A 27,453-nucleotide genomic window follows, 5' to 3' on the forward strand; every position below is an offset into this window, starting at 1 on the left:
ATGTCAATAATAAAAATAAGAATAACTAGACACGAATCGACAAAAATTTCGATGGCGTTATTTTTTCAAATACCTAAGCTACTGTATGACATCCGATCTATTCATTTCGACCACCACTCACCGCTACAGCCATTTATTGCAAAATGGCGGAAGAAAAGTTGTACACCTAATATTTCAATGTTATCAATATTTCAAAGTTTAAGGACAATAAAATCTCTGAGTCAGTCCAAGCTGATAATATTTGACGAGGTATTTTTTCTCAGGGGAGTACTGGGCCCCTGCAAGCATCAGTAAGGCACAAAATGGTCTCTGCCTTATACACCTCCACATATCCTCAGCGGGACATTGACAGAGAACGATTGGGGTTTCATATCGCTTGCAACCAACGGCATTACAAAATTAATACAAGTGGAACGTTCACATTATAATATATCTTCGAAATGAACAAAATCCATCTCCAATAATGAACAAGGACCTCAGGTGCAACCCTTCTTCACCTACAACCCCCAACGTATCAATTCCAAGAAGGCTCGAATCGTTAAAGGCAGCCTGAATTTACCGAGGTGTCGTCTATCGGCTCGGCTGCTTCTCAGCAGGTGTTTTGCCTCCTCGAATCCACCCTCCTCCTATCTCGTCTCGATTTACACGGGGTGGAAAACGATACGTCGTAGGCACTTCCCCCGGCAGTTTCACCCCTCTCTGCAGCAACGATATCGTTCCATCGGCCAGGTTATTAGGAAACGGTGTAGTCGTGTGTTGTTTTTGCGGAGTAGTTATCCCCCGGAAGTGCTAACTGGTTTAATACCCTTCTTATTTACGAGCGAGCCGAACCTTTCAGCTTCCCTGGGGTGGTATCGTGTCGAGGAGGGAGGAAATTCTGCGTCTGCAAGTTTCTTCTCCAGGTGGATTTTACTGCCAGTCAGTCTCTTACTAGCTGCTGTCAGCAAGTTTGTCCGTCGAAACAGTTCTTTTTTAATATGTGGCAACGTTGACGTTGCCCCGTCAAAACAACCGAGAATTTTAAAATTTGACAGCATAACCTCCACTAATTCCACCTGATTTTCTGCTTTATAATTCCCAAGAATATTTCGTACAACTTGAGCAAATAGACACCAAATGTTAGATGCAGTCTCGTTCACTGATGTTATGAAATGTAAATCTTCAACAAGTTGACTTAGTACCCAAAACAATTTCCATTTCGATTTAAAACATTCGAAAATTGCTTCATCAGCCTCAACTCAATATGCAAAGCTGGAACCTAAAATTTCTCCTCTCGTAACCACAGCTTCGATGATAATGTTTTGTTTTCCTTTTGAATTATGGCATCTCTTGAAGACCAATTTCTGTTAATCCAGTGTCTATTTTTAGCTTGCTGTCCCGAATGCTTAAATACAAGGATTATAAAGTTTTTTGTATTTGTTTTTTCCCAACTAGTTCAATTATTAGTTAATCCTCCTACATGGTAGTAGAATGGCCATTTGGATTTGACCATATTTGTTACCATTGTGCAAGTTCGAATTGTCAATTAAAAGGTGCCAATCGTCCTGCGTGTAATTTGTGAGACCCATGGGCGCCCGCAGAAATTTTTCTCAGGGGGGGCAAAATGAAAATTATTGAGAAACGATAAGGCGTTTTTTTCCTTGCTCGTTGGATTGATAAAGTTATATTGAGGGTGTTGTGCTGAAAAATGAGGAAATCAAAATGTCAGGGGGGGCCATGGCCCCCCCTGGCCCCCCCCTGCGGGCGCCCATGGTGAGACCCATTTTTGCAAAGAGTTATTTTATGTTGTTGCAGAATTACAGGTTATTTGCCTTGATCAGATGTAATTCCAGGTATATATTTGGCTATTTAGCTTCCAATTTTGAGTAAAAAATTTCTAATTGTAACGTTGAAGATGAGGCTAGTATCAGAACTACAATCTATTCATTTGTATCTTGCAAATTGGAGCTGGATCGAGGCACAAGATAGGAAATCGAGGAAATGTATAAAAAATACAAATTCAAGAAGAATAATCAAGAGAAAGAACAATATTGGACAAGCTATAGAAAGAGCCAAACCAACCAATCGTTACTCAACTAAGATGACATCACCGTTCCCTGTGATCAACTCTCAACCTAGATTTATGCCAATCCAATATTCTATGCCCTACTACCGATATCTCACTTCCTCACTGTTCTTTTTCTTCCTCAAACGTGGCTTCAATGCTTCATTCAACGTTACCGGCGTCTTTCCCGAACCGACGACTAGACTTGTTTTGGTCTGGAAACGGATACGCTGCATCCCAGCGAAGATATTAGTTGCGCGTTTATCATTCTAGGACGTCTACGTCGCGAGATTCCTAGCACAAAGAGGCCCGCGCGTCCTTGCAATCAATCTCCATGAACAGCGTGCAATCACGACAAATTCCCACTGACGTGACCCGTGACAAATGCTGACTGATACAGGACGGCGTCGATCCGAGCACGGATAATAGATGGCGCTTAGTCATCTATGTAACCAGACGGGCGGTACCCTTGGGTTCATAATCGTTGATCAGTGGATTGACTCCATTCGGTGCAAATCTCGCGAAAACGATTAGAGTTGTCTATTTTTGAGACTATTGGTCAGTGATTGAAAGAGGATGCTATCAGGCTTAATTTTGACGTTCGGGTCAGGCATTAAAATGTCAAAATAAAGGTCAAACGATGCAATTTATGTTCGACGTGCTTCAACTCAAATGACGAAGAGCAGTTTCTAACGGGTTCTCCAATAAGAATTTTCATTTTGAATATCCCGCTATCTAAGCAGGTGTCATCTTTTGACATTTAACAATTAACACTACACCATTTCTACAAACAGAACGATACATGCTACAACAGCGCATTAAAATTGTTAAAGTTCACTACAAAAATGGTGAGAATTTAGCAGTCACATTTCGCGAAACTAAACCACTTTTGGGTCGTCGTGAAGTACCTAGTAAAAATTTGAGCTTCTGGAATAAATTAGTGATGTGAAAAATCGAAAAAAAAATTGCCGATCTCGGGAATTAGGCTGTCCACATCCTATTCTGCAGTAAGTCACAACAATAACCGCGATTCGAATGACCCAAAATATTTTTAATATTAAAACACTGATGGACGACATACGAGAATTTTATTGTGGTACAGTCCTTGGAAACATCCTAGAACGCTCTACTAACTCAACTGGTCATCACTTCGTAACTTACTCCACTCAACTCTCCTCTTCCCAGTTTTATACCTGGGCTACAAGCATAAAATCATGTTGTACATCGTGAATTTCTTCTTCCTTTTCTTATTCTCTAAGTTGTATGCGTGAGCAATGGTATCATGGTACTTGCACACTAATTAGGGTAGGGGAAAGATATTCTCTATTGTATCTTTCTGAGAACCTTATGAATGAGAAAGTTGTATGAACAAATACCAAGAAAGACCATTATTACACTAATGCAGGTCCATTTATATCAAGTATTGTTACGACAAATTCAGCTAGACACAGACAATATGTCTAATTGCCTTCAGTCGCCACAATATTATATCGTTTTATAGGATATTTCCACATTGTATAAAATTCAGATCTTCAATTTCCTCTCCGCTCGAAAAAATTAACTTAGAATTTTTCAGGAAATATAAATAATAGATTTATTCAAGAGATAAATCGTTCAAATGTCTTCAAATTGTTGGAATAGTTATTTATAATACAAGTGCAGAAGGCATTGATATTCTTCCACGAGTTCAAAATTCAAAAACGAGCCACGAAGTGGCGAGTTTTGGAATGAACGAGTGGTAGAATGAGCCTTCTGTACGAGTATTATACATTATTTTCTCTAATTCATTGCATTTTCATTGAAATTAACGAAATATTTCCATAAATATATTTTAGTGATTTTTGCATTGAAAAATGTTGGTTGGCAGAACTGATTTCTTTAAGGCAAATTGATGAATTGACAGATAAAGCCGTGGCGGCAAGTCCTGAGTACCAACATAGAAATACCATTCTTATACCGTTTTCGAGCATTTTTCAAATCTTCAATAGTTCTGGGATATAACAGTCGAACATTTCCCGATAACTAACAAAACCACTCAATTCGCTAATGCGATACGTTTCATACGCAAATTCCGACGTGTTCCGATGAATAATTGCGAAATAGCCGTGTAAGGGTGGCCACCCACGCCACGAAACGTACATCAATCAACTCCACGGGAGATTAGCCCCCTGTCATTTTCAATCATCTTGCTCTCGGTAATCCGTTGAATCTCGTGGTATTTTAGACATGTATTGCATTACATAACCGGCAAATCGTCTCTCGTTGTTCCTGATAAACGCTTATTGGGTTCACCGTTTCACCCGCACATGACGTTCGTGAATTCAATTTGCTTATGCAAAATTGCATAATCGTGCTTGATGATTCATAAGGGAATGACGGTAGATTTGCCCGTCAGGAGTTGGGAGTTTCCTGTCAGACCTTGCTGGGAGATCGGTGCAGGTGATCGTCGTCATCAGAAACCGCCAACTGTTTAAATCAAATAACTCATTGCAGAGTACCTCAGAGTAATAAACATAGATAGAGGGAGCATACGTCATTTTCAGTAAGCAAATTTTGTCCCCAACATGAACTATCAAATTTGACACGAAGCGCGCGGAAATGAAAACATATCAGTGATACGATATTTCACACAATTCGCGAGTTTCTCCGCAAAGAACGCACTTCTTATGTCCCATAGTGAATCAACGTTTCATATTAACTCAAAATATATTGAAATAAATACCTAAATATATCAGAAATTCAGAAAACAAACATCAAGCGTGCCAAACGACGTGAAACAACCGATGACACTAGGAGAGCAAAAGTTGCCAAACCTTGGATTTCAGCAATTAGTCACAGAAAATAATAAATATTCTGCATACTATAAATTCAACAATTAGGAAAAATATCGGATGCCAAATATTCAAATTTGCATATTTAATCGGGAATCACTTGAATAAATATATTTCATTCAATATATAGAGACATTCATAACAATATAGTAAAATTGTAGATTTGAAAATATATCACAATCCGACAACGTATCTAACCATGTTGAGGATATGTAAAATTGAGTATTCTTCCTTTATCTATGTTTATTACTCTATGAAGAGTACTATTACTATTATTATTCCTGTAAGGAAGACAGGAGGTGTAGCATGATCTACTAAGATCCAGAGAATTTCTGGATCTGGTAGTATTAAAGTTCCGAAGGAACTTTTTTCTTTTTCACTTGTTTCTTTCTTCTCTAGATAAAATTCCTTTCTTTCCCTTTATCTGGCGATAAGGAGGCTATGATTTATGATTATTCAACCGGTCGAATTATATTTTACCAAAATAATAGAAAACAATATTTAGTAAATTATTGCCTCTAACGTATTACTGCGCCAAGAAAATAAACTAATCAAAAATGAAAAACCAACAAAAATCAAACCGATAAAAACCCAATGGTACTCACGTATACGAATATCTGGATAAGTGTGTAGCACATACCTGTAATAAAAAAAATAAATCAGTTAATCATCAATCAAATTATCAAAACAGTTTAATTTGAGAAACAAAAATTGTAAATGGGTTTTGAGTTTCATCATATTTTATCAAATTTTTTCTTTTGAGTTTAACTTATATTGCAATTTGATACCGCAAATGCGGGAAATTCAGTGGTGATTCATATTTCCAAGCATGATCTCAATAAGGTCGTATATAGGATTTTTTTTAGACGATTCCGCCAGAGTATTTCTCTTTCAGTTTTTCACCTTATAGACTCATTTCCCTATACCACAGCAAAGTAACGGCCAACAAAAAGCTTTCTTTTGATTCCCGAGTGACCAGGAACCCAGATTAAAAATAAATATTAAAATAAATAAAATAAAGAATAAAAAAGAATATTATTATTTGTGCCTATAATTCATTAACGCAACAAATAACAAACAATGTCAAATAGGGATATATATTGGAGAGCAGAAACATTTGAAAAACACAAATACATAACTCCATTTCAATATGGAATTAATGTATATTTCAAATCTTATTTCGATCAATGTTTTCACAGACCATATCTTTTTTTATGATGTAAAATTCCATTTAAAAAAAAAACTATATCGAAAGACAACATTAAAAATGATTCAGAGACTTTCTCTAGATTTTCTACGTTCTACTTATACGTCGCCAATTTCCCATAACACACTCAATAGTAGAGCAAATGCGCTTCAGTTCGAAGAACGTCACTGACAAAGCAAACTTTCGACATGGCAAAAAAACCATCAGATGGGGAATGATTTTCTATCGCATTCTACGAACGGTTCGGTAAAATCGAATTTTGCAGCGCGCTAATTCGAAATCATAACACCGGCTTTTATCCAATTAGTCGAAATTGAATCTACCGATCGAAGGCGTGATGTATCGCAATTGCCGGGTTTGTTCACGTGACTTTTTACAGTTTTGGATGGACAGAATTTCATCAGGTTGGCAGAACCGAAATGATTAGAGTCGTAGAGTCCGGACCACATAAGTTGAAGTTGTACTTCTCACATGATAACACTTGGCTCAATAGGTTATGGGCCCAGCCGGTAAAAACAGTTTTCTTAGAAAGACGACTTTATTCGTCAACATAGTCACCTTCAATACCGCTTTTATAGAAAGATTCGTCTTTGGTTTCAAATATGATTCAGCTTTGGCTATCATTTCTTCATCAAAGCCGAATTTATTTCCCTGGAGAATTTTTTCAAGGTCTGCAAGGAGCCATTAATCACTGTAGGCCAAATCTGGAGAATAAGCTCTAGTACGATAAGGAGCAATGTCTTGGCGAAAAAGAATTTCTCCTTTTGCATTTGAGCACGTTTTTTTAAATAATTTCAATCAATGCAATAACGTCATTTAATATCCACTGTTGATGGCAAGGAAAAAAATTTTATGGATACATTGAACCATTCGCTGTCAAGTAAAAATTGACAGTGCTGTTCCTTCAAGTGGCGATGGGGCACTCTAACAAAGCCTACTCAGAACACAACTCCTCAGGGTCAGTTTCATAATACATCCGAAAGACCTTTTCATTAGAAAGTCGCCTTTAAATGGAGCTTGAAAGTGGCTCCGGTTTCATGAACATGAATTATTCGTAAATTTACTAGGGTTGGCTACCCTGAGAACTAATGATTTAGGTAATATTTAATAAATTGAAATTTTGTTGAATTTAAATTGAATTGAAATTTTGTGTATAAAGTGAAAGTTAATAAAGGTCCTTAATTTCAAATGTGATAATTTCAACAAAAAAAGGTTTGAGTTGTAGAGAAGAACGTGTGATGGAAATTACACAACAGAATGAGGTTATGTTTTGTAGTCATAGAGCATGTGTGATCCTTTCTTACCAAAAAGGATCTATATCGGGTATTTATGAGGAAGGATACTTAAAACCTTTTTCTAATCTCAAAATTGGTTTATGAAAAACGTTTCATTTGTAAAGAAGATTTCTCACGGAAAACGAGACTTTACTTTCGTTTATGAAACTGACTAGTACAAGGAGTTTGTGCTTCTGGAAGGTCAGACAGATGCCTCCTAGAGTTGAAATAGAAAACATAAGCCACAAACAATAAAGAGAAGTCAGATAAAGAAGATTCGAAGAAAAAAATTGATAGAATGTAGGAACGTTCTCTCGGAATTTCTAGATGTTACCTTCCTTCCAAATTGCCTCGAACGTGCGAGCCAAGGCTTCGAACAATCGGTTCAAGCCCCGCTCAGAGCTATGCCTTCGCAACAATGTAACAAAAGCGAAATGTGCATGTGCATTTTTCGATTCGAATCTGAAAACGTAATCCTAACAAATTGCTGAAACTACGTCGACTGTTCCGCGTTCCGATTTTATAGATCGTCGTCAAACAAAAGCCCCGCATGAAAAAGCATAAAAACTAACAAATCCATCATGTCCGAATGAATGGCGGAGACATAGGACACAAAGTCGAAAAATCAGTGGCGCGCTTATCGTGGAATCTGGGAAAACACAGATTTCCCCCTGACAAATTCGGAGATAACAAATCGTGCTAATATTTCAAAAGTGACAACACAAAAATCAGCGTGAAAGTAAAATAATATGTAATAGTATGCAATATCATGCAAATGCCACAGTCGAAAAAAAATTAAAAAACATAAAGATTGAGAATATTCTGCCAACAAATTATTGAATTTCATTTTATGGAAAAACTTGGAAAAAATCAACGGTCTGGCAACGATGCAGGAAAACATTTTACGCCATCTGTTATACTTAAATAGAAATAAAATTTCCATTAATACAAGAATCTTATTTCTCAATACATTTTTATGAAATTCTGTCAATAGCTAAAAAAAATGTAGGTGTATATTTCACATAATTTTCAAAAAAAAACAAGAAAAGGTGGAGTAGTTTACCTACTTCCCAAGGTTTAGAGACGCCACTGCGAAATAACCCGCCTTTTTTGTTGGTAAATAAATGATATCAAGGTTTTCCCAGTTCGACTAGCAAACTACGATCAACTTAGAATTCGTGAGGTAATGCGGAGAAGACGCTAAGAAAAAGTTGAGATGTGTCACGTGGAAACTCCATTTTGTTGCACCTACAGGATTATGGTTTTTTGACGACTTCGTACTGAGGAGGACTACAAAATGGCTGCAGGTGGGTACAGAGAACGACAATAAAATAAATGGGAGAAGTTCTTTTGGTTTTACTATATGTATATTCAACTACTTCCTTCTGATCCTTTTGCTTCCCAAATCATTGCAGAATCATAAAAAATTTCAAGTGTTTTGTAATATCAAATCTTCCGAGTAATTTATGTTTTAAAAAAGGCTCGAAATCTCAAAAACCGAAAAAATTTTTGAAATGAGGATTGGGATGAATTTTGTTTTCTTTTACCATGTAGAAACAGAAACACAAAAATGGAAAAAGACAGTTTCTCATTGAAAAACCTGAACTCCCTGACTAGGAACAACTAAACACCCTGTGTGAACGAGAATATTTTTATTACGTAGTGATTAAGCAATATTAAAAATTAGATTTTTTTCTCCTTCCTAACTAGAGATATGGAAAACCACACTGTTGCAGAATCCTGTAGATCTGAATGCAGTTCTGTGGTATCCAACGGCGCCGTAGGCGCATCAATGGACCTGCGCTCGGATGTGAAACTGAAACGTTTTATAATTTGACATGATCATGTTATATGTTTTTGAAATCAGAAAAAAAAGCGATTTTATTTTTATAGAAATTTTTATGATTCACATTGAAAAACAGAAGTTTGTGTTATAACTTCAAAACTGATCGCGATAAAAAACAAATTATTACACCAATGGATTCTACTGAAAAATGTTTCTATAGAATATTTTCGTTTCATGTTTATAGCATCAGTAGTAAAGAAGTTATGAGAACTTTTCATTTCACTCCATTTTACAATTATCTCTTAAAGCTTGAAAACAGTTGAATTTATGAGGTTGGGGTTCTCACCAAATTAATTCCATTAAAAATCAAGCCCGGAAATGTCCCATTCATTTGTTTTTAGCTCGAAGGGATTCTGAGATCTCCTCACTAGACAACGAATTTGGAACACCCGATATATATTTAAAAGGGAACACCACCACGTGGCTGCTCAATTCAAAAAGAAATTAAGATATATTTCTTCTACAAATTACTGATTTTTATGGGGTTTTCACATAATTTATTAAAACAATAATCTACATGGAAGAGAGTAAATATTTTTAATTTGCGAAATTAAGATAAGTTTCAAACTTCGACTTATACGCGGAAAGCCACGTGGTGGTAATCCCTCTTAATGATGATCAACTACCGAATTGTAACGGCTGAAACAGTTCAATATTCCTCTCCATAAACACTGCGAATTCTCGCAGAAATCCTGGCTGAGTTTGCCACTTCCGGTATAACTTCTTACCCCAATTCAAATCCACGATATGTTACCCCATTCGCGATCGGGTAGATATCCGATATAATCTTTCGAATCAACCCCATTCCCGACAATTTTCTCCGTGGTGCGTGCGACAGAAGTTTGCAAACTGGAAACATGCTATAATCAAGAGCTCTTGCCAAAGTCGGCAGATCAGATTCCCGAAGTTGGGCGCACAATTGTGGATTTTGAGTTCAATTTTTCTCGAAACCGGAATTATATTCCGGAAGTTTGGCGTTTTTTGTTGATTTAATGTACCGCGACATTCGGGATTAATAGGTTAGATTGTGAACGTTTCCGTTTTCGAAGTTTTGGAATCGTTAGGGATGAACAATTGTACCTCGAGAGAACAATGCAATCTGAAGTTGAAATAGAATTGTTATATAATATTTTGCAAAAAGTTCAAGCTTCTATTATTTATAACAGGGCCTCCTCCCAACATTTTGGCGCCCCGGCAAAATAGAATTTCGCCTCCCTGCTTTGCCTAATTTATCTGAATTTTCTTTGAAGAAGCCTTTGCTATTCCTTTCAGGCATATTTTCAATTTCATATAAAATCGTATTTTTATCTTAAAATCACCTTGTCAAATTTATTGAAGGATGTTTTGTCGATTTCATCAAAAAACGTCTTGCATTGTTAGAAAGTATCTTCTACATAAGTCTATGGTAAAAAGATGATGTAGTTCTTGAAGGTGCATTTTAGTACCTATTTGTATTTTCAAAACGCCTATTCGATTTAAAATAGAATTCTCTTGGTAATTTCATTATTTTACTACAAATATGTCTTGGTTTTTAATTGACTCCGCCTAAAAATTTGGCGCCCCGGCAAAATGTCTGGTTTGCCGGTCCAGAGGCAAAACTCTAATTGTGTGAAAATTTTTAAAAGAACTAATAAAGAAATTAAATTTGTAATAATTTTTCGCTAGTATGGATGAATAAATGAATTAACTTCCTTTCAACGAAAGTTGAAACTATGATAATATTCCTAACTTCTACAGATGTTCAATCTTTCTCATAATACCACACATTATTTTTGTCCCTCCTCTGGAAAAATACTGACAGAGCACGAGGAAGTCACGTGGTGATGTTCCTTCTTAAGCAAGTGCTCCCTCTAGTTAATAATAATATGGAAAATGTGGTCTGCCGCAAATTCGAGCTCATTTTTAATAAATAATATAATTCATAGAATCATTCAACCTTGAATATCTTCAAAATGTTACGAAAAACGATAAAGGATCATTTTATTTTCTAAAACGATTGAGCATTCTTATAGGCTTTGGATCATCTCCAATTGCATTCTTTATGTCAATTTGGGATCATCTTATCGATCGGCGGGTCTAAAAATTGAATTAGAACAAAAATTATAATTGAAGAATACTACTATTAGTTACAAGAAACTTCACATTAAAATTCATTCAATTCTAAATGATCATGCGGAAACAACAAAGGAAAAACAACTTCAACAACTTGTAACTATTCGCTAGAATCTAGCAAAATGATAAATAAAAAAAGGATTTTATTGAACGAGAGGAATCTATTTTTTTAATCCAATATACACCTTCAAGACTCCTCCTGCATATCAAAGAAAACAACGAGCCCCAAAACCGACCCTTGCGGCACGCCAAAACTCGCCAAGACAAGACACGTTTAAGCGATCACAACCGCATAATACACTCAATTCAAGTGGCGTTTTTTCCTCTCCACAAGCTCCATACGGGAAATACACCACCCCCAATTCTTTTTCCGTATTCACGGCCTCCCATTTTCCGTTTGTTTACGAGACTACATCCTCTTGTATTACCCGCTCTTCCCCCTCTCCCTCCCTATGGCATTTTTCATTTCGGGAATGCCGCATGAATAATTCCCCCCGTACGATGATCCATATATTACGGCAGGGGGCAGGGGTTGCTTATAACCCCCCTCACCCCCTTGAAAAACCTCCAGTTCCGCCGCCATATGGGAAACGCACGAGTTAGGTACGTGACTACGGGACGTGTTCGGGGAGCGGGACCCAGACAAAAAAACAGAGGAGCGTCGGTACGTCGTAGCGGAGTGGCGTCTTCATAAGAAGGATTTTTTTCCACCGGCGGACGGCACTGTGATTGATGTTCGGGGGACGGACGACGATCGGTTTTTTCTCGAGTTGATGAATCCCCACTTCTGGATGTGATGGCGAAAGGGGTTTGGGGGGAAGGGTTTCTACGGGTCGTTTACTCCAAGGGTTTTTGCGATTTTTTTTGGGAGAAGTTTAATTCATACGTCTCGGGATTTATTTTGGGTCCCAACTAGGAATCGGTGGGATAATGGGCTAGATGACAGTTAATACTATAAGAAGAGCAGTTAGAATAGTTGCTGGTTTAAACTACAGGGATGATTGCGTAGACGCCTTCAAAAAACTTAAAATCTTGACATTTCCCTCTATCTATATTTATGAATGTCTTGTTTATGCATATAATAATAACAGGGATCTTCCGAAGTTTGGTGATACCCATGATTATTACACACGATATAGAAACAACATTAAATCTAAGTATATGCGATTAGAAAAATCCAAGAATGGACCTAATTTCATTTCACATAAACTTTTTAATAAGATACCTGAAGAGGTGAAAAGGCTCAGTCTCAAAAAGTATAAGCACATTGTCGGTGAATTTTTGCGGCAGCATGCGTTCTGGAGTGTCCAAGAGTTCCTGTCCAGTAGCTTGAATTTTAATCTCTTTTAAATTAATTTATTCTTTGTGTTGTAATGTTTGTAATGAGGAATGGTATTTTATATCATTCATAGTCGTATTACTCTATTGAGTAATGCATTTATATTTTATATTTTGACAATGATACTCTGTATCATTTAAGAATTGTATAACTTTATTGAGTTATTCCAACTATTTTTATATTCTGACATTGATGAGAAATACTCTATACAATTTCGAAGTTATTACTTTATTGAGTAATGCCTTTATATTTTGACAATGATACTATGTATCATTTAAGAATTGTATAACTTTGTTGAGTTATTCCAATTTTAATCTCTTTTAAATTAATTTATTCTTTGTGTTGTAATGTTTGTAATGAGGAATGGTATTTTATATCATTCATAGTCGTATTACTTTATGGAGTAATGCATTTATATTTTATATTTTGACAATGATACTCTGTATCATTTAAGAATTGTATAACTTTATTGAGTTATTCCAACTATTTTTATATTCTGACATTGATGAGAAATGCTCTATACAATTTCAAAGTTATTACTTTATTGAGTAATGCCTTTATATTTTGACAATGATACTTTGTATCATTTAAGAATTGTATAACTTCATTAAGTTATCTCTATTATTTTTATATTCTGACAATGATGAGAAATGATTTATATCATTTCGAAGTTGTACTTTTTATCGAATCCTGTGACGTGTGCAATACAATGCATCTTTGTAAAGGAGCATCAAGAAATTATCTATCTATCTATCTATCTAATGCAAAAACTCAAGGTCTCATATGTTGAAATGATTCCGAAAATTAACTACTTAATGTGAACATTGAGATCAATAGGTAAATAATAGTTTAACGTCTGTGTATTAACATATTAAATTAATTTAACGGCCTTCAGAAAATTATTCAATTCTGGAAAAAGTACCTCCCCGAGCGGGATTTGAACCTACAACCTCCGAATAACTAGTCCGACGCTCTAGCCACTGAGCCATCGAGGAAGCTCGCAAAGAGGAACCACTAATCCTAGAATCGAGTGTTAGTACGCCTTACGAACTATATATAATTCGCAAGGGTTGAGGAAAGTTGAAATTGATGGGAAGAACATAATTACGTCTGTGATCATTACGATTCTCTCAACCTTTCCTCTCGAATCGTCGACATTTCGCGACTTCAGCACGATTCAGTTTTCTGAATCTTCCGAACTACCGAGCCCGGGATAAATAGGTGAATAATAGTTTAACGTCTGTGTTTTAACATATTGAATTAATTTCACGGCACTCAAACAATTTTGAATTAATTCAATATATTGAGATTGATCAGATTTTCAATTAAATAAAAGTTTAAAATTTAGCACTCAGCCATGTTATTCCGAAACATCATGACCTAATGATGTTAATTTTCTACGTTCTTCTCTTCCATTCTACGAAGATTGAAAGTTCAATTTGAAGAAGAGGAAAGTTATCAGTTACCTCTGCAAATTATTTCGAACACGTCTACGTGTACTCCCTTCCCTCGAAGCTATGTTGAGAAGGAAATTGATCAAATGACCGAATCAGACTATTTTTATGTAACTGATGGTTTTTTTACCTTTGGTCCCCGCATTGAATATCTGCAATATCAAGACGTATCGTTGCCAGCACTGTATGTCTTTGATATGACCATATAATGCACCGTATTGTTTCGAAGCCTTGATTTTGATACTGCTGGTGTTTCGATTGAGTTTTACGTTTTTTTTTAATAGTTTTTTGTCGGTTACTGAAGTGGACGTGAACCAGCGTTCTGTATGGTATTTTATTGATTTTCGTTCGACATCGACACAAAGTACACAATTAATGAGAAGACCAGAAACATTTTTAACCCATCGGGTGTACCTCTCTTCATAATTTATTCTTATATTGTTCGTATTGCTGATTTTTTCATTTATGTGGACGACCTCAAAATATTCCTAAGTATGACGTTAGTTGTGGATTTCACTTTACTTCAAGAGGATCAGGATAGGTTCTCTCATTATTACAGAAAAAAACTTTATATTTCCCAACCCCTCACGGAGGGGTGAGGATATTCGTGAGTTTGTATACCAAGTTATATGCCATTCAACAAATTGATAATATTATTTAATCTTCAAATGAAATGCCAGGATTCACTCTTCGTCAGGGTAAACGGTTCTGGACTAATAAAAGCTCACTAAGCTTATATAACTCCTTTATACTGAATAAACTAAATTTTGCCTCGTCGATTTGAAACACCCATTACGATTGAGAAGCGTGCAACACAAATTAATCAAATATCTGCCATAACGAAATAATTTCTTCATAAAAGATTATGACTGCACAGAAGCCCAATCCAGGTTCAGCATGCTCAATTCGGAAAACCGAAGAAAAATGAAAGATTTAATACTTATATTCTGAACGGCTTGCTTTTAGCCCCTTCAATTCTGTAGTTATTGTCCTTCATATTTCTCGAGAGAAGATTGATATCAAAGGAAACTTTTGCTTTACCTTTCCGTCGTTTGAGAGTAAATCAGCATTCGCCATTTTGTACAAATTTAACGTCGTTCAACTACTGATTCCTTTTGTAAGTCTTTTTCTCAATTTAAGAACAAATTGAAGTGAAAGCCACTACAGAATTTTGTTTCATTATATAATACGAAACTTTTTTTTATTTTGCCCTACCTATTGTTAGGTTAGGTTATTTGTAATTTGAATTTGTATTGAATTATTGGTTTTGTTGATGGCTTGCGAATACTGTTTATGTGTTGGAAGTTGGAGCACATGATCGTATTCATATCCTCAATAAAAAAAGTAAATAATAACTACGCTACTCTCCCTTGATGACAGGCATTCTCCTTGGTTTACTTTCGATTGTGATTCCTATGAAATAGCGTGGAAATCTCAATGGTTATGTTGATGGCATTTTTGTTGATACATTAACCAGATAGTTAATTAATATCCTATGATATTACACACTTGGAAATCGTACTTCTTTTTCTTTCTTTTTGTATTTTCTTCATTCATTACCAAGTGCAGGTGTTAGCCAATTTTATATTATTTACTAAATAATAATCAGTAAAGCTTAAAAAAGTGTTATTCATCAAATTCACATCAGACATCTATCATCAATCTACAAAATCGACGGCCCTTTCTACGACAGGTAAAAAATTTGAAATCGCCTTCTTATCCTTATCTCGTCAGGCCATGAAACGCCGATTCGAATCCTCCAGAATTTCAAATTGGCCCCTTTCCATCTTCCGGCAGATATCTCGAGATGAAGCAGCCCCGAATGAAGCGTTGCGTTGCTCAAATTAATCGGGTTGGAGGGGACGAAGGGGGGTGAGCTTCTCCCTGGGGTAATCCGGAAGCCGCCTCACCGGCGAAATAAGACAAAGAACAGAGCGTTACGGATTAACGCCAGTAGACCTCTGATCCCCCCCATCAAAGGAGGTCCCCCCAAATTGAAACCATCGTAAGGCCACTCCCAGCCTATATTTCCGATCTCGTTCCCGCCGAATGGAAATCCCCGCGATTATTTTCCCACGTTTCCCTTATCGGGAGCCGGGCGGAAATTGAAGTAACGGCCGGAAATACACCTTGCCGAGACTTCGGACGAGCCGTTCCTCAAGAACTTCGGGCCAGGTCTTAGGAATTTCTATAACTCGGTTAGAATTTTCTGAGCCAAACACGACATCAAAATTATATAAAATTCCTGAAGAATTTTCCAGAGTAGATACCGAATATTTTCATTCAAAAACAAAAAAAAAAGCTTTATTTGAGTGTCCTCTTTGGAATTCCTACGATTTGTGTTTGAAAAGTGGAAAAGTCAAAAATCTAACAAAATACAAGGTGCGGCAGAGCCGATTGACGAGTTTTGACAGGTCATTACTCGGGATGTGGTGGAGGGAGGTAGGTGCGAAAGGGGTCTTTGTGTTCCTTAAAGTCAGTAGTTTTTATTCAGATTTGGACTGAAATGCATCGAAACTTTGCCGTTCACACATTTTATGAAAATTACCTTTCTGTGATCACGACCCAGCTGGCATTTCGGCATTCCTGTCAACGTTTCAGTCCCCTCTGCATACAAAATCAAAACTTGGTCTCGTCAACTTGAGGAAACAGGAAGTACACGGCTAGGGCTGTGTCTCAATTCGGAGTGATAGGCCCTTATTTTTATGAGGAGGAAAATGTCCACGTCACAGTATCTTCCCAGCGTTATGTGTCAATGTTGGAAACCTTCCTAAATCCTGAATTGAAAAAACTTGCTGAAGAACACGATTGGGTGACTTCTGGTTCCAGCAGGATGGCGGTACAGCCCACACAGCTCGAACTTCATTAGCTGTTTTAAGACAGATGTTTCTAGGGAGACTGGTCTCACAGAAAAGGAAATTAAATTAAAGGAATTTAAGTGGGTTGGCCAGCGCACTCACCAGATTTGAGCATCTGCGACTTCTTCCTTTGGGACCATATTTAATATATGGTTTTCAAACATCGTCCACACACTCTGCCAGAACTCAAGCAGCGAATAACCGAAGAAATCCGGGCCATAACGCTTGAGATATACAGAAAAGCGATCGGAAACTTCCAAAATCGACTAAATCAGTGTGTCGCTGCTGACGGCCGCCATCTTAATGAAATCGTTTTCGAAATTTGAGCAAAAAAACTATATTTCCTACTGCTTCGAATGAATAAAACCGTTTTTCTCTAACTTTAACAATTTTTTTTAAATAGCCCTTTGAAACTCGTCAATCGGCTCTGTCGCACCCTGTACTTCCGTACATCGTCCAGAATGCAAAGTTTATTATTATTTCCGAAAAAGGAAAGTTCTGACAACATTGTAAATCCTTGAACAACAAAATCTATTAAATCATGCGCTCCGTTTCCAAGACAATTGAGGAGTTCCGTACTTCAACTCGCTCTGTAGATCAAGTGCTACATTGCTACATGGAATGCAATATGAAGTCTGGCTCGCTGTATCACCCTCGAAGGCAACCAGGTCGAGTAATAAAATCGGATTTTGTCAAAAAAAAATGTGTTTTACTATATTAGACCGGTGACTTTTCAATTGGTCTGTTAGCGTTCCAAGAAAGACCTATGTTTGGGTCTACCGTGGACTGAAGTTTTTGTTTTCTAATTTTGTTGTCTGCTGTTTCAAAATATTCTATAATCGAAAAAAAAAACGAACCATATTATGACCTTCTTTAAGCATTTTCAAGCAGTCCAACTGAACTCCCAACCGACTTCTGCCTCTTATACTTCAGCAAATTCCGCCGGGACGTCATCGTCCCGTCTTCTCTATGCAAATGGGGCAGTTACATTGCTTTTTTTGATTTTTATTAATGATCTTCCTGATCACCTGTGTTTCTGTGAATCTTTGTTGTTCGCGCAGGATTTCAAGATGTTCAGAAAAATGTTGAGTCTGTTAGATTGCATCCTTTTGCAAAAAGATTTAAATCGAGTTGAACGATGGTTTGGGATGAACAAAATGTCCAAAACTGATCCATGACTGATGGCAGGTGTGGCATTCAATGCTGCAAAACGATGCAACGCAACGTACCAGTGGAGTCTCACTCTTGGCGTTCCAAGGAAGACCTACGTTTGGGTCTAACGTGGACTGAAGTTTTTGTTTTTTAATTTTGTTATCTGCTGATGTTTTAAAATATTCTATCATCGAAAAAAAACGAACCATGAACTTCTTTGAGCATCTTCAAGCAGTCTATCTCCCAACCGACCTCTGCCTCTTATACGTCTGCGAATTCCGCCGAGACGTCTTCTCTATGCAAATGGAGCACTTACATGTGCCGGTGACCCTCTAACGACGCCCGTCGTTTTTTTTTGCGACGACTGATGGCGCCGACGTGTACATATTCGCGCAGTCATTATCGCGCGCGTCCGAATTTTCCACGGAATTAATTCCGTCTCCCTTTTGAGCGTCGGCCGACTGAGAAGAAGTGGGTAAACTGCTTTTGTAAAACGCGAGGATTACTTTCGGAGCGAAGTTATAATGGAGATAGTTAGGGGGGATATTATAATCGGGAAATTGCCGAGAGTTTTCTCTCGAACGGGATATACGTGAACTGCATGGCGTCGATGCCAGCGCCGCCGAGGTGTAACTTTTGAAATTGGGTAGACGCCGGAACGGCTTTCGTGTTAGGGCAATCAGCGAAGATGAGATTATGAGTGTAATGATGTTATAATTCCTTCGTTTTGTAACGTAGGAAAAACTCGGCTGACAGAATGGTTTTCAGCGAGAACAGCTTGATTTTCTAAAATATTTTCTACCATTAGCAAGAGGAAGAATGAGATGAAATTGCTCTTATTTCTATAAACTCAAGTGCAGTTGGTCGAATAGGGATGTTGCGTAATTTAATAAAATCAAATGATTTAGGTTTTCCACATTAAACGCTTTTTTTTAAATACTAAAATAGCATTTTCATTATCTTACCTCTCGAATTCAATTCAATAAAATTGATTTAAATTGTGTTAATTCTTATCGACAAGCACGTTACTGCGAACGCCAATCAGAACAATTTGACGTCATAGCACTGAAACGTTAAGAACATTGACAAACTAATCTTATCTAGAACTAGTTTATCTATGGTTAAAAACGTCAGATAATATAATCAAACCGACTTGACTGTCAATATTAGCTGAAATCAGTTACGATTGACAGACCGTTAGCACGTGGTGATCATATATAAACTAGTAATTTGCTCGGTAATTTGTCTATGGTGGTGACTTTATTATGCAGTGGCGTCACCATAATACCGTGTTAGAATGGAGCGTTCCAGCGGGAATTTCGAAAACTTTTTTTCATTTACGTATTTTTTATTGGTACTTTCTATATTTTCCATTTATTTTATTGTATAGGGTTTATCTACAAATTAATTTCAGAATATAGGCAACATCCCTATTCTAAAGTTGCTCTTATTTCTATAAACTCATTTGCAGTAAGCAGTTGGTCGAATTCCGCCGAGTATAAGATCGAATTTCGTACTACGCAGGTCAGAATGAGGTGGAACTTAAACACGTCAGACTTATGTCAATTTAAATTCATAAAACTGGCCGAATATGGAAATAAAAGTTGAGAAATAAGGACTGTCACTGAAATATTTTTTGAATCATCCTTGATAAAGTTTTGAGTATTCAATTTAATAATTCATCGCCTAACCTAACCAAATATAACCTAGTAATTCAAAAATTACACGTATTTCTGTGAACTCGAGTGCACTCGTTCAATTCCGTCGAATATAAGGTCGAATTTCGTAGGTCAACTCTGTTCCATGATACCCGACAAAATAAGTATGAAGGTACTAAAGACTGAAATGTTTTTTAACTCGTCCTCGACGAAATTCTTAATGTTAATTTTTGTAATTCATAGAAGCGACGAATAATTTCTAAAGAAATCAGTCGCTCTGTTAGATCTTGAATAAAAATATATATACTCTACTTACGAAAATAAAGACCTCAAATAGAGATGAAACTCATTAGTCATAGCCACATACCTGAAAAAAAAAAACAGAAATTAGTAAATTTGAATATTAATACATCATATCAAAATATTATTACTGAGCAGTTTTTAATGCTACTGCTGAAAGGAGGTCACTTTTATATATTTAATAACACATAGCAACTACATTTTGGATCACGTTGTATGGACAAAACTACATCATCAAACTACATTTTACTGCTACAATAGTGCAAACTGAGCTAAAGAAGTCAAATAATTGATGAAACGTACAGCACTACTAAAATATACACTTTGGTACGTTTCACCGATTATTTGACTTCCTATAAGCGTTCTTTGAAGGTGTTTGTGATCGAGTATAATCTCAATTTCATAAACATTTTGATACGAGTATAGGAAGTCAAATAATTGATGAAACACATACCAATAGTAAAGTATACACTTTGGTACATTTCACCGATTAGTAGACTTCATAAATGCGTTTCACAATGTTGATTGCATCGAGTTCCTATAAACTCAATTTAAACAACATCGTGAAAACAATTATATGAAGTTGAATAATCGATTAAACCTATAACAATACCAAAATAGGAACTTATTCAACTTCATATACGCGCTTCATGACGCTGATTCAATCAAGTACAAACTAAATTCAATCACCATCATGAAACTCGTATATGCTTCAGTGTTTCCCAACACATTCACCCAAGTGAAATTGTCAACAAAATTCCTCCAGTCCCTCGACTCCTGAAACGAGAAAAAAACATCTGTGTTCATTCCACAAACCGAATTAGTTCGAGACCCAACCTGAAAAGATTCAATTAAGCGAAACCGACTGAGAACAAACCACGCTCTTGAGACTTCAAACAAGCCTTGGCAGCTCACAAAGAGTCATACTGACACCGACAAAAGAACCTAGGGCTGTCGAAACCCACTTGATTCCACAACAAGCGTCAACACGCCAGAGGACCCACAACGAGGAACGTCATAGATGGCGCTCGGAATATCACAGTATAATTCGTTAGTGCGCTACCAGAACGATGGCGCTTTCTCTTAAAGTGATTGCAAAATCATCAGTTGAACATTCTCAGGTTTGTACCAACAGCGGAGCTTACCCGTTAGTTAATCAGCTGAGTCTACTTAGGAAGCACAGAATACGACGAACCACAGATATTCGATCTGCGCCGCCACGGTATAATTTCGTGAAGATCCGCCATTGACGCCATATTGTTTTCGATGGGAAGTGCGGGAATCCCCGGAAAAAACAACAACCGATCCAGAAAAAGACGCGCAAACATGTTTCTCGCTGAAATTCACCACTAGCACTGGATATGAGAGGTCATGGAGCTATCCAGAGCTGAAGTAGGAGTATGCGCTGTGGATGTTGCGCCAGCTAGGATATCAATCTTGTCTGACGATGCTGAGATACCTGCTGTCTCAGTATGAATCAGAAGAGGAATTAATACGACGTTTCTGAGTAGAATGAAAAAAATTGAGAAAACCACCCTGTGGATCACTTAAAAATTAACACAAAATACAGCGTCGTTATCAAGCAACTCCGAATTTCCACGTTAACTAATTTAAAGTTCCATAAGAAGAGTTCACAAAACATTTCGAAAGACAATTGGCCTATTTATTGTAAACTGATGGTAAATCGTCCTCTAATCTACGACAACATTTAAATAGATTTAAATGATAAGGCATTTTACACCAATATTGCATTCTGGCTAACTTTCGTCATAATATCACTTTTTCCCGAACCAAGTAATCAAATTCAATATTTCAACCAAATTTAACTGACTTCATCGAAAAAAATCGTACAATATCAGTTTGGCGAATGGCTTCTAAAGCTAGAGCATAAAATGTTACATTTCTACATTATTTCTCAGAATAGGAAGAAAGTATTTTTTTGTAGTTTATTGTGCTTTATTCACATAGCATAGATCATTAGCTCGAAAAAATTACATTGTTTTTTCTTTTGTGTTTATTTCCAAAATTACCCAGCCATATTGAATTTATATCTAAGAACTTATAGTTACTACAATTATTGGAGGTAATGCATCGTGTATTATTATATGCATGTATAATAAACAAAAAAATGCATGTATATCATTTTTATATAGACGTCACTTTTCAGTAATGAGGTGGAAATTAATTTATTCAAATCAAGGAAAAAATAATGAGCTACGAGCACCACGAATGTTTGGAGCTGTCTATCGACGCCAGTAATCAAACAATTGTCTTCGATTAGTAAAATATTATTACCGTTCTTGATACTGAATATACCTACTGATTAAAATAAAATTCCAAAAACTAAATAATTTATCTTAGCCCCCTCGACGTCCAATCCCAATATGAACACCGATTAAGTCGTTGCAAACCGCACCGTAGTCATCCAACTACCTCCAAGTTCTCCCCAAAACCCTCCCCAGGGAAAGACAACTCCTCAGACACGAACGAAAACAACCCATCCGAATAACGCACATCTCATAATCCCTTTTTTTTCCAGGATCGGTCGTGGCCTTCCCCGGGGCCAACCTGCGCTTCGGGAGCAGCGCCGCCAACGCCTCCTCCAACGCCACCAAGGTGTTCGAATGCCATCCCGGCGGCACTGCCGAAGCCGCCCTGATTTTCGCCTTAGGGACCATGGGGATGGCGGCCAATCTGGCCCTCATGGGGGTCATCCTGGCCAACAGGCAGCTTAGGAGGTGAGTCCAGAAGAAATTAAGGTTGCGCCCAAAGAGTTCAGGGGCAAAATTCGAGTTAAATCGTCAAGATACACTCTGTGTCACTTTGTATCTCTGTGTACACTTCATGGGAGTTATAACGGGTGTTTTTTAGAAGCTTGGGAACATTAAATAATAATATAAGACAGGAATATTGTTGAAAATGATTTTTTATGATTAGAATCTGAAGTAAACTTAAAATATATTCGAGAAATGGAAGGGGCATTAGTCAAACGAAAGTGAATGTATTCAAGGCATAGATGGGGCGGATCAACGCCGGCTCTCAAAGGTATGCCGCCCGGGCGGGAGAAGGGACACATCGGGCTTAGGGCGTTTCACACCGAAGGGGACAGGACGAAATTGCGAATTGCGGTTTTTGGGTTTGCGATAAAAGGCATCGGTTCGGCAGGATGTTTATCTATTCCAATTCGGTTAACTGATCCACTAGAACCCCAAAGGCTTGTTGGTCTTGGGTAGGTTGAAACGGAAAAGGGAGATGGGTTTTAACCCAAAACTAACAGGACTTCGATAATATTCACCTACGTATGAGGTCGAATGTGTTTATAGTTATTAATTGAAGTTCTGTGTGGGTCTCATCTAGGTCTATGAGAGCTGGGATTTAGGCTATATTATATTTTTTTTTTTTTTGATGAGGAATAGTATATCATTATTATGTATTGTGTTAACTTTTGACTTATAACGCGACAAAAATGGGTTTATTTCATGTTAATTTTGTAAGGACCACAAATATTTTCTCAAAGTAGTGCGCATGTTTTTTGATGGTAATATTAACCTATTTGAACTCAAATTCTTTTTCTATTAGAACATTCTATGCCATTTGAAATTTATAGAGAAATACTGCAGTGTCTTAGCTATCGAAAAAAGAGGTGGTACCATAGACCGAGACCCTGTAGGTACTTGATCATTTCTACTTGAGTAATTTGAATTCAAATCGGAACACATTTCCAATATTTCCACAGAAGTCCAAAGTTATCTATCTATGCCGCTGTTCTATCGCATATTTCGAACATCATCAATTGAAAAAAATAGCGTTGCCAGATGGCCAAAACAATCCTTTCACTCCTGACACTGTTCATTGTATACTGAAAGATCAATTAGGATTCAATCAAATTGTTGTGAATTCAATATTTTGGCAGTTTCTTATGTTTGAGTTCTCAACCCTTTGCTCTGTTGCCGATACAAAGGGTTTTCTAATTGAAATTATCTATACAATTGAAAATTGTTATAATTACCGTGTATAATTAATGACATTCCTTATGTCATATGTATTCAATAGAAAATGTAATTTAATCATGGAAATACACGAGCAACGACAACGTTTAGAAATTGTTGAATTGTCAAAATGAGTGCTGATTTGAGAATACTGAAAGTAATTCAAGAAGAATTCTTGGAAGACATTATTCAGTTATTTGACTCTATATTCGTCGTACTGCACATAAAATTCGAAAATGAATTTTCTTAACACGAAAAATGATACCAGCACCAAGTACTGTCAAATTCGTCTAACATACGATGAATAGTGAGCCGACTAACTGAATGATGTCGTCCATGAATTCTTTTTAAATTTCCCAAATGAGCACTGATTTTGATAGAACAACTCAACAATTCCCAAGGGTTGTTGAAACTTGTATCCTTCCATGAATCAATGGCATAAGAATGGAACATACATGAAATAAGAAATGTCAAAAACTAATACGCAATTTACTTACTTCATAACCAGTTCAAAATGCATCACTTCTATTTAAAAGCTCTATACATCAGCAACGTGACACAGGATTGACAACATAAACTCAAGACATTGCCAGGTTTTGAGTGCGTTTTCAAAGTGGATACAGTTGGCACCTCCGATTTGTCATCCGTGATGTCAAGCCACTACTAAAATTTACTATAACTGTCTTCTCCTTCAACCAACTCATTTATCGTCGAAACCGATTAGTTATTCTATAGGATTTCCCGAAGAAAAAATTGGAGCGAGATAAATGGCTTATTCAACCTTCGTCCGCGTCCCAAATCGACCTAAATCAGTCTGGATGCCCTCCGCCTAGAAATCCGCGCATTTCTCCAGGAAATCTCATGCAAACCACGACCCAGGAAATTGCTTACCATGTTTCATTCTTCGTAACTCCGCTTTTCAATCAGATCCGATTCTGCTCTCTCTCGCAATCGATCGTCTAGAACTCAGGCGCTGAATAAATATGCCACGCCGCCTTTGCTAGTTGTGTCACAATCAAGGGATTTTCACAACTCCTCAAGGTTCGCTTTCAAACTCATCGCTAAGCTCTGCAGACGCTCGTTTGTCTCTGCTTCAAAGATATGCGAGGGTAGAGATGTGTCGGAATTTCAGGAGGTGATTCCTTGATTAAAATTAAGGCCTATTGTTCCTAATTTTTTTCTTTTGATTCGACTCCCTTTCGAAGATGCAGACTAATCCTTAAAAGATTCAACATCGTCACCAATGATAAAATCCAGAGTTTATCCAAGCTCTACATGTCCTGGGAATTCTTTAAATTAAATTCAGGAATAGTTTATGTGGTATATTCTGCTATGCTTCTTGTAGAGTAGCAAAGATTTAATCTCTAATATTAAATTAATTTTAACCTTGAGTCACTCTTCTTTGTAGCATATCCCATGCCATGACATCGGATTTAAACCCGATGTGACTGAACTGACCTTGGCAAAGGCTGGACTTTTTGGTCATCTAGAAAATTGGTTTTTTCCGTCTGCATTGTATGGAAGAAAAAATCTTCTTCGACTGCTGCATCATATGGAATAAAAACAAGTTGAAGAATCTGTTGCAATCAAAAATCCTTCCAGCAGAACGTGACCATAAAAAGAAATTCCCACTCATACACTTCCACCACTGTACCTGTACATGCTGCAGCCTCCCTACATCTCCCTATATTCTACAAATACAAACTCTTCTCGAATCTGGATTGCGTCCGAACCTTGCCCCATCAGAAAATGAGATATTCGACCTATTAGCAACATTCAAATCTGCTTCTTGTTGAACCCACTTAATCCTAGCTGCGTGATTTTCCCTTGTTAAAGGTTGAGTTCTCCCAGACCTTCCGGAGTGGAGGAGAACTTCCCGTAATCGCTTACCAATGTCTTCTTAGCTCTATAGTGACTCTTATCATGACCAAGAGATTGCTTCGTCGGCTGCACTTCTCTAGCTAAACCAGTACCACTTGCAATATAAACACCACCATGCTCCGATGATGAGATAGAAGGTGTATTTGGCAGAACTCACTGTGTACCAAACTGACGTTTCCACCGAGGATCTCGGGGTGAAACACCGCAATCCTCAGATAGAGGGTGAACCTTCGAAATTGGCTCTAAAATGCCTTGCCAAGCTAGAGCTACAGGTCATATTGCTGTTTTGTCGTGCTGATTTTTCTAGACATATGTCTTGTGCTTCCACCAGGATGACGCTCCCTCACTTCTCCTGCATCCTTATATCTGACTTAAAATGAGACAATACTCCGAATGGTGTTGAGAGCTTCGACTACATCCAACTATCTCATACCTGCTTGGATGATGTTCTATTAATTTAAGCAGTATTCAAATTATTTTGTGAAGTTATTGTGAAAATGTTGTGATACATCCGGGCTTAATAATACCCCTAGGACTTTTATGAACAACTAACGATTTGAAAGATCATCAGTGCAATTGTACAATACAACATGAAGTAGCCAAGAGTCAGGCAGTATTGTTGTCGGATAATCTGCAGAAATAAGATTTTTAAGAAAACATAAACTACTCGATAACAAATATTGCTTGTTGATGAATATTGTCAAAAATTGGAATAAGGGCAGCGCACATAATATATTTCATGAAATATACCAAAATCCTAAGATTTTAGGCAGGTGTATACTTAGAAGTACATACAATATACCGATACGCGTCCGGGCGGTATAGCTTTGAGAGTCGGCATTGATCTTCCCGCCTGTACCTCGAATACATTCGCTCCCGTTTGAGTAATTAGCGCCTCGGCGTGCCACAGAAACGTCGTATAATACGGAAATACCGCCAGCTATCATCGGAAGTTGCCTCTGAGACCGCTGAACTAGGCAAGAACGCGCGGAAACTTGATCAATGGGCGACCTACATCACATTGCCTTCGTCGGGGAAACCCCAAATTCGGATACAAATTAACGTTATACAGAGCGATTCAATATTAAGGTTACAATCTTCTCCACAGCGGATATTCAAACTTTATCAACGTTTTTTTTTTTTTCATATATATTCGATGGCATAACGAACTTTAAACGATGAACTTAAGAAATTAGTTCGTTGGATACGTAAAGGTCTTTTTACTCCTGGTGAAATGGGCAATATATCACTTTCCAACCACAAAATTGTGGTCCGACTTTGGTACGTAGCGAATACGCTCTATTAGTGTAACGTCACACACCGCCATTTTTGGTTCGCCTGACAGTGTTCGGAATCCAAACAAATAAATTGTCTTCCAAATTAGTACGGTGTCGTTGAAGGAATTGGCTTATTTGCATAAATAAGAGTATTTGAGCAACGATTTCAGTATTAATTGATAGAAGGAACGAGGTTAATACCAGTAAGTTTGAATCCTGTATCATTCCCCA

At 37.2% G+C, this 27,453-nt stretch overlaps 2 protein-coding genes across 3 annotated transcripts in view; one reads left to right on the top strand and one right to left on the bottom strand.

The window, feature by feature from the left end:
• LOC123679148 (midasin) overlaps window positions 1-27,453 on the bottom strand; it is a 159,712-nt gene that overhangs the window by 63,700 nt on the left and 68,559 nt on the right. The window lies entirely within an intron of this gene.
• LOC123679149 overlaps window positions 1-27,453 on the top strand; it is an 89,791-nt gene that overhangs the window by 6,804 nt on the left and 55,534 nt on the right. For both annotated transcript variants that reach the window (XM_045616571.1, XM_045616569.1), the window contains exons 2-3: window positions 8,502-8,663; window positions 22,615-22,813. In XM_045616571.1, coding sequence (XP_045472527.1) covers window positions 8,654-8,663; window positions 22,615-22,813 — 209 coding nt within the window. In that variant the 5' untranslated portion in view covers window positions 8,502-8,653. The remainder of the gene's footprint in view (window positions 1-8,501; window positions 8,664-22,614; window positions 22,814-27,453) is intronic.

Source organism: Harmonia axyridis, chromosome 4 (genome assembly GCF_914767665.1).
Source record: "Harmonia axyridis chromosome 4, icHarAxyr1.1, whole genome shotgun sequence".
Classification (NCBI taxonomy): Eukaryota; Metazoa; Arthropoda; class Insecta; order Coleoptera; family Coccinellidae; genus Harmonia; species Harmonia axyridis.